The sequence below is a fragment of the Ipomoea triloba genome, chromosome 11, assembly GCF_003576645.1.
Source record: "Ipomoea triloba cultivar NCNSP0323 chromosome 11, ASM357664v1".
NCBI classification, from domain to species: domain Eukaryota; kingdom Viridiplantae; phylum Streptophyta; class Magnoliopsida; order Solanales; family Convolvulaceae; genus Ipomoea; species Ipomoea triloba.
The window spans coordinates 6,244,147-6,252,881 of record NC_044926.1 but is presented as its reverse complement, the minus strand read 5'-3'; the positions used below and the strand labels follow the sequence as shown (position 1 = coordinate 6,252,881).

General features: G+C 36.7%; 1 protein-coding gene across 2 annotated transcripts; it reads right to left on the bottom strand.

Annotated features, from left to right (window-relative positions):
* Positions 1 to 286: 286 nt before the first annotated feature.
* LOC115996691 (beta-galactosidase-like) lies at positions 287 to 8,506 on the bottom strand. Of its 2 annotated transcripts, none has more exons than XM_031236048.1 (19): positions 8,024 to 8,506; positions 7,800 to 7,895; positions 5,679 to 5,791; positions 5,511 to 5,577; positions 5,299 to 5,391; positions 4,976 to 5,119; positions 4,756 to 4,844; positions 4,565 to 4,670; positions 4,399 to 4,486; positions 3,300 to 3,418; positions 3,047 to 3,211; positions 2,773 to 2,945; positions 2,543 to 2,652; positions 2,307 to 2,416; positions 1,985 to 2,095; positions 1,788 to 1,898; positions 1,481 to 1,686; positions 1,054 to 1,390; positions 287 to 943 (listed from the first exon to the last, which is right to left on the bottom strand). In XM_031236048.1, exons 1-19 carry the CDS (start codon positions 8,195 to 8,197, stop codon positions 833 to 835), a joined length of 2,523 nt encoding a protein of 840 aa, XP_031091908.1. In that variant the 5' UTR covers positions 8,198 to 8,506; the 3' UTR covers positions 287 to 832. The 2 variants fall into 2 exon arrangements, with proteins under 2 accessions (XP_031091908.1, XP_031091907.1); XM_031236047.1 differs by lacking the exons at positions 7,800 to 7,895; positions 8,024 to 8,506 and adding exons at positions 5,919 to 6,014; positions 6,143 to 6,624.
* Between the last annotated feature and the right edge of the window lie 229 nt (positions 8,507 to 8,735).

The window sequence follows — 8,735 nt, the reverse complement described above, 5'->3', positions numbered from 1 at the left end:
AAAACAACTGTAAAAAGGTTAGAGTGGCTACCAGCTGGCGGCCACTCTAACGCGCCCGCTAGGGCGTGCAGTGTACTCCAAGCGCACCTTAGGCTTTGCAGGAGAAGCCAAAATAAAAATCTATCTCCTCACTCTCTCTTCCACCTCGGTCATGCTTTCTTAAAAACTACACTGAAATTCATTGATGGACTTGCTCTTAGTAGACGAGAATTTCTATCGTTAGTAAACGCACTAGGGCCCTAATAAGATCTTTTGAATATAGGAGGTAGGAAATAGGAAGGCAATATAAGAGAGATTTTCATGTCAATGTAACATTGTATTTTTACAACTTGCTCCAATAAACAATGAAGTATTTGCAATTTAATGTACTAATTGCATAGTAGTAGTAGTAGTTGTACAAGGTTTAAATTCTGAATCCTAAAAGCAATGAAATGATTGCTTACAATTTAATACACTACCATACATAGTAATACAACACTGAAATTCTGAAACCCTAACATACTCTAAAATCACTTCCATATAGACTCATTGAGGGTTGTCCCAATTCTAACAACCCTTTCAAAGAATCTTGTTTTGCAGTTTCAGACTGGTGGTGGCTAAGATACATATATATACATACATGAACATGATCCTTTCCACAATCATCTCTGCAACTTTTGTTGTCTTTTGTCAGAGGATGTGTTTGTTGCATAGCTGCTCAACTTCATCCCGACAAAGTCAAAACGAATGACAATGGAAAACAGATGGCTTCTTTAATAAATGCTACAAGTATGACATTCTAAAACATTTGAATCGCGGAATGAATGGAACTAAACGAGTACCATTCGGGCCATTAACTGCATACAGCTTCAACAGACAGTTTCTTCATGACGTTCGGGCATGGATCTCCTCCAAAGGCTTCAGGTGTTACGGGTACAGTGCAGGAGTTCCATCCAATACAGTACTGCAAAGATTAACACGTTATGCTTCAGTGAAAGGTGGTTTCGAGTAGATTATTTCGTGAACGATACCCTACTTAAAATAGAAGAGAAATGTGCCAAGATTTGAGAATACCTTGTTAAAAATATCGTACGAGTGGAAGGCGTGGCAGCTTCCCTGGCGGAAGCTTCCACAAACGCCCCCGGGTGATCCAAAGCTAGCGAATTTGATCGAAGAAATCTTCTGGCCAGGACCACACGAGAGGTGAGCTTTAGGCCTAAGTGGTTTGGTCACTTTACCGGATGCTTGCATCTTCCAGTTCATCAACTGTGGTTGCCATTCGAATATATCAGCACACACACTGTCTACCTGGCGTTTCACCAAAGAGATCCCGTATGGGTTCCCGCCCCATTCTTCAAAAATAACTAATAAATTCCCAGTTGGGCGCAGGAAAGAGCGAGGAACATGATACCTGAGTAGTCACCATTCACCGTTTAGTTGCTCAAATTAGTTATACATCAGAAGAAAACAATATAGCCAACTAGGAAAATTTCGTCTTTACCATCTTTGCGTAGCTTCTCCACATTTACGCAGGCATTTCTTCTCATTAAACCAACCGGCATAGTTACACGCACCACAGTTGCCAGATGCTTTGTATGCAGGCCAAAAACGCCCAATGCTTTGACCGTTTATCCATACTTGACCTTTGCCCATCGTGTTCATATCCAACGCTAATGGCTCATTTCCAGGTGGAGCATTGAAAGTAGTCTTGAAAAGTGGAAAACAACACAAAATTTATTACTAAGAAAAATAAAGAGCCAAAATGAGGTGTGGGATATAAATTGAAAGTGAAAATGTGCGGTGCACACCTTATACCATGTGAGTGGTTGTTTTTGAACCACAAAAGAACCTTGAACCCACTCAACAGACGAGCTCCCAGTGAGCGAATGAAGACTTAGGGCTTCTCCTTTAAGACCAATCTGAAAGAAAAAAGTCTTGAATCAATTGACACTGACGAAAAAACAATTATGGAGTGCATATTATCTTTAAATATCTGAATGAACACCTTGTAAGACCATTTCTGCCATGTTAAATCTCTCTTCCCCTCGTTAAGTCCACCAAGTGAAACCGGGCCAAGGATGCCTGTATTCCATGTCTCAAAACGAGGACCTATGTTCTGAGCCAAAGCAAATGTTTAAGTCAGAAACTAAACTTCATAGATTCGTTAAATTAGATGCGAGATAATCATACTTCCATTAAACCGTGCAATAGTGTATAAACAAGTAGATAGCCATATATGTATGCATACGAGAACTGGGCAGATGCATGTATCTATATGTATGTGTGCACAAGAAAGCGTGTGAGTGAGTGAAAAAGAGAGAACTAACCGGAAGACCAACAGCAATGCTTAGCAGTGCAATTTTATTAACTCCTGCTCTCATATACACTGATTTACTGAAAGTTACTTTCGGGTTCTCTAAACTTCCATAGGCACTTCCTGCCAAAACGTGACCACGTGAGAACGCATAACATGAACATACCATCACTTACACAAGAAACGAGTGGCACTATTATATGGATCTAAGTAATCATAAGCTCCATTGAACAAAAGTATACTGCATACCGACTAATTGGCCATTGATGAAAACATGTAAAGCGTGCCCGGCTGAGAAGACATTAAGCCAAGGCCACTTTCCACCTTTCAAGAATCCCTCTCTTGGGTCAATCGTGACGCTGGTATTAAAATATAAGTTAGAATAAGTAACTACTGGAATTAACATTTATAAGTACTATATATTAATATATATATATGGGAAACCAAGATTAAATTTTCAATTTTCAAAACACACTTACTCTGTCGTGTACCACAAATAATCAGACGCATCTCTGGTGGTATTTATCTGCTCCAACAGCCCGACAACAGTAAACGTATTGTCATCGTACGATGTTGTCTCTTCATTATATGACTGCCAAGCGAATCCTTGACTAACAGGAGTCATCTTCATTTGTGTGCTCTGTGCACCAATCTGCAGGTGGAAGTCAGTTCGATGTCAGTGCTGTTTTAACATGAAATGTCCGTAAATTATAAAGAAACACTCGAGATTCAAGAATGGGTTATTTCTCTCACCCTTGCGGTATTATATACGGTGTTCTTGCAGTCAGGAAGGATGCTGACAGACCACGGGGGCAAGTTATAATGCATGTTTCCAAACGAGACTTTAGCGTACGAATGCTGGTCATAGTTTGCGAGGAATGCAGCACATGCTCCAGACTTCGATTTGAAGACACGGGCCTGTATCAAATGACAAATAAGATAAGCATTCGCCTTAAATTTGGAAAACGAGTGGTATTTACTATTTAGACAATTCAAGCAAGCAAACCTCTTGAGAGTTCCCAAGTGACGTTATAACTGGATCTCCAGATACCAAAGCTGGCTCGCACAGCTTAATCGCTCTATGCAAATCTTTCAGATGACCCCATTTCGGTTCCCTCAGTAGCCCTTTGGCATCAAGGAAATATTTCTATTAGTTTTTCAAAACGATGTGCAAGTTATCTGTAAATTATACGATTTACCGACTCTTTCTAATGAAATTTTATGCACCTTGAACATGAATCCAGCAAACGGATAGATGCTTTTTCAACTTTAGAAGCAATAAAATTATTTTAAATACATAATTATCATAGGAGCAGTAGTAATTCGTTACCTTTAATGTAAGGCATCATCTAAGTTATGTGTTATAATTTCATGAAATTGGTGGTTTCTGAAAAGGCTTATTTAATTAAATTATTGGGAAATTGGGATTATAGATTACATAATACACTTTCTTACATTTTTGGCAAAAGTTATGGATTATGGATTATTCACAACCGATAATCATAAGCTTTATAAACTGGCACATTATCATGGCAAGTGTGGAACGTGATAGATTATAGAGCAGCAGTAAAACGAAAGATTGAAAACATCACTACCTGTTGAAGATGCTTGCCCTGTGATTACTTCTAGTGTTTGACTCTCACAATTAAATAACCGTAAGTTTGTAATCTCAAGGCATTAAGTTTAAAATATTTAATGATTTTGACTTTTTATTAACTACTAAATGACATATCTGGTCCATGTGGGTGACAGCAAATCCCGCGTGGTTAAGGATGACAAACTGGGGGAAAGGATATTTGCTGAAATACATAGTCCCACACTCCCACCATGATTCAAATTTTAACTCAGTATCCCGTTAAAGGGTTGTGAATGTGTATAAATGTATATCATACTTATACGGTTATACCCGACCCCCACCCCACCCTAGCAGAAAGGAACACTACAAAAAAAAGGCGAAAATATTCCGTCGCTATTTTCACGTTTTTTTGTAGTGGAAAACAGAGAAAATTTGTGAACAAGTATGGTCATAAAACTCGTGTTGCTTCCTGATAAATGAACAAATTAATCTACTATAGGAAAGGTAACCACGTGTGACGTGTTCTTACCAAATTCATCAATAGGAGCGTCATAGTCGTAGCTAGTGGTAATAAAAGGACCTCCGGATGTCCGGCCAAAGTTTGTGCCTCCGTGATACTGCAAAAGTAAACAAATAGACGATGAATACAAGGTAAAAATCAATAGAATTCAGAGCGTTCCGAACAAGAAACGAACCATGTAATAGTTGACGAATGAGCCCCCTTTCATTATAAACTTTGCAACCGAATATGCCAAATCCTCAACTGGACGATAAGCTGCTGGACCTCCAAATTCCGTAAACCTGCAACGATTATTCAAACAACATCATCAGCCCGCTCTAAACGAACTTTGGCATCTAAAGCTCAGATGTGGTTTACGCATATTACCAGCCCGTCCAGGCTTCAGTCCAAATCTTTGGTTTATAAGCCTTATTTGGTGAAAAGTAGTCACAGTAGAAACCGTTGCAAGTATTAATCTGTGAGAAAAAAAAAAACATACACAAAGGGTACAAACACGCACAAAATTCATCAGCAATGCAAAAACTGAACAAAAAACAATGACAACCAAACAACAAAAGTAATTAAGAAAAGCAGGGGCAACACTTACAACTGGATCGGGGGCATCGTCTTGCTTGCACATCACCCATGGAACACCGGTGCCAAGATTTAGAGCCATTTTCGCTGCCCACTGTGCATAAGCATGACCAGGTGCACCAAGTATATATTCCATCGGTCCATATTCGTTCTCAATCTATAACAAGATTTCACAAAATTAAGATACTTCTCTTTAATACTTTATTATAGTATATAATATAATACAAATAAAGGAAAGACCACAGCTTTGTTCTTCAGAGCTGTGTGAAACAATTTAATGGACAAAGGAAAACTACAAATAAATAAATAAATAAATATAAAAATATTTTTAATTACCTGGGATAAGATTATAGGACCACCCTGAGATTCATACAGCCTTTCTGATTTCATCTTGTTAACAATCATGGTTGTGAATTTTTGCATTGCAGCCTTTTGACATAAACAGAACATTAGAAATCAATAATATAAAAATAAAAAATAAAAAAAAATTACAAAAGTTGGGAATTTTATCATAGGGATGAAATATTTCCATGACAAAGCAACCTAACCTTGAAAGGTCCATTGTCTGTTCTGAAACTGATCCCTGGAACATACTTCAGCCAAACTGGAAAGCCCCTGAAACCAAAACAGTGAAAGTTTTAGAAACTTAAAATTTTACTCCAAGAAACTAGGATAATTGTTGCTGTAAATGTACTCCAAGTAACTATAAAAATTACCCAAAGTTCCATTCACCACAAGCATAAGGCCCCACTCTGAGATGAACATAAAGTCCAGCTTGATGAACCAGCTTAATGAATTTCACAAGATCATACCTTTCCTCAAAATAATACTGCAAATCCCAACAACAACAAAAAATCAAATGAAAATTTCTATTAAAATCTACTGTTTATAACTAAACAAAAACATTCAAGAAAAAAAAAAAAAAAAAAAAAAAAAAAGGAAGCTCTCTTACTTACTTTCCCAGGTTGAGGTTCATGCCCATTCCAGAAAACATATGTCTGAATCACATCCAACCCTCCTTCTTTTGCTTTCTGAATAAGATCTGGCCACATCTGTATAACCCAAAAACAAGAACCAAAAGCAACAGCTTAGCTATAAAAAAAATTTATAAAAAAGAAACATACACACACACTTGAAACAACATTGGATAAACCTAGGAAGCACATTGGGCAGAAAATACCTCCGGAGTGCTTCTTGGGTAGTGAATAGACCCAGAAATAAGAATCTTTCTTTGGCCATTAACAATTATAGCATTCCTATCATAAGACACTGAAGCATTCCCACAACAAAACCATGAACACAGCAGCAGCATCCCCACCGCCAAAACATCCCACATTACAAGTTTCATACCCATGTTTTCCTATGTTGTCTCAAGATTCTGTGAGGCAATGCCTGTTTATACTCGACCCTTATTCTTCTGCACTATACTCTATGCTTCTTTGAATATTGGGTCTGGCAAAGCAGGCAGCTAGCGTTCCTGTTTTTGCTCTCTTGAGAAAAGAGAAATGAGATTTTCTCTCTCTCTCTCTCTCTCTCTCTCTCTCTCTCTGTCTCTCTCTCTCTCTTTTAATGTATGTATTTTGATTCTCTTTTTCTAAAGTACAATGTACCAATTAACTACTGTGTGGTTTAATGGGAAGTTGGGAATCTGCAAAAATGGGTGCTTTGCAGCTGCCCTTTTAAACACACTTGAAAGTGAGAGAGCGTGGGGGCAGGTTTCGACTTTATGGAAGGACCCAATGACAAGAGCCTAATTCTATATCCATTCATACATTTATGTCAATTTTCATGTTCTTGTCCTAATCAAGATTAGTAAATTAGCCAACTAAATGTATGGTAACAGATTTGAACTCCCATGGTAGGGGCTACATTCTTTGAGCCGATAAAATTATTTTGAGAAAATATAGAACAAATATTACTTTGTAACGAATTATTAGTGTTTAAAAAAGAATGGCAAAAGGATCAAATAGACTCATGTACTAACACTGATTGTTCATCCAGCACCATGAATTAAAATATGGTCCATCTAAGTCATTATACTCCTAATTATTTTTCATCTAGCATTTTTAGCCAATTTCTAACAAGTAACTCATCTAATTTGTTGACATGGAAAAATAAAATAATAAAAAATGATGACATGTTATTTATATGAATGTTTTGGATGATTTTACCCTATTTCATTAAAGAAGAAAATGATTTATTACGATGAAATAGGATACAAATCAAAGTTGTTATATAATGTTTTAATTACACTGTACTGCACTACTGTGTATGTTTAGTGGGGTATTCAAAGTTGTTCGGCAATGAAATTCCTTGAAAATCGATATATGAAAATTAAATATAATAACTTAAGATATTGTATTGGGTAAATTTTATTATTTTTTAAAAAATAATTTAATTTTCATATATCGATTTTAATAGAATCTCATTGTTGAACGACATTGAATACCCCACTATACATACACAGTACACTGTAGTTGAAACTTTATATAGCAACTTTGATTTCTGCCCTATTTCATTGCAAGAAATCATCCAAAAATACAATATCTTAAGTTATTCAATTATCCAAAAATCCAAAAATATTAATTAAATTTACCCAATACAATATCTTAAGCTATTATAAAAATAATTTAATTTTCATATATCGATTTCCATGAAATCTCATTGCCGAACGATAGTGAATACCGCGCTATACATACACTCTAGTTAAAACTTGAACTAATATCATTTTTGGTCCCACGACTTTTGAGGTAGTATCACTTTTGGTGCACAACTTTAAATTTTTTCAATTNAAAAAAAAAAAAAAGAAAAAAAAAAAAGGAAGCTCTCTTACTTACTTTCCCAGGTTGAGGTTCATGCCCATTCCAGAAAACATATGTCTGAATCACATCCAACCCTCCTTCTTTTGCTTTCTGAATAAGATCTGGCCACATCTGTATAACCCAAAAACAAGAACCAAAAGCAACAGCTTAGCTATAAAAAAAATTTATAAAAAAGAAACATACACACACACTTGAAACAACATTGGATAAACCTAGGAAGCACATTGGGCAGAAAATACCTCCGGAGTGCTTCTTGGGTAGTGAATAGACCCAGAAATAAGAATCTTTCTTTGGCCATTAACAATTATAGCATTCCTATCATAAGACACTGAAGCATTCCCACAACAAAACCATGAACACAGCAGCAGCATCCCCACCGCCAAAACATCCCACATTACAAGTTTCATACCCATGTTTTCCTATGTTGTCTCAAGATTCTGTGAGGCAATGCCTGTTTATACTCGACCCTTATTCTTCTGCACTATACTCTATGCTTCTTTGAATATTGGGTCTGGCAAAGCAGGCAGCTAGCGTTCCTGTTTTTGCTCTCTTGAGAAAAGAGAAATGAGATTTTCTCTCTCTCTCTCTCTCTCTCTCTCTCTCTCTCTGTCTCTCTCTCTCTCTTTTAATGTATGTATTTTGATTCTCTTTTTCTAAAGTACAATGTACCAATTAACTACTGTGTGGTTTAATGGGAAGTTGGGAATCTGCAAAAATGGGTGCTTTGCAGCTGCCCTTTTAAACACACTTGAAAGTGAGAGAGCGTGGGGGCAGGTTTCGACTTTATGGAAGGACCCAATGACAAGAGCCTAATTCTATATCCATTCATACATTTATGTCAATTTTCATGTTCTTGTCCTAATCAAGATTAGTAAATTAGCCAACTAAATGTATGGTAACAGATTTGAACTCCCATGGTAGGGGCTACATTCTTTGAGCCGATAAAATTAT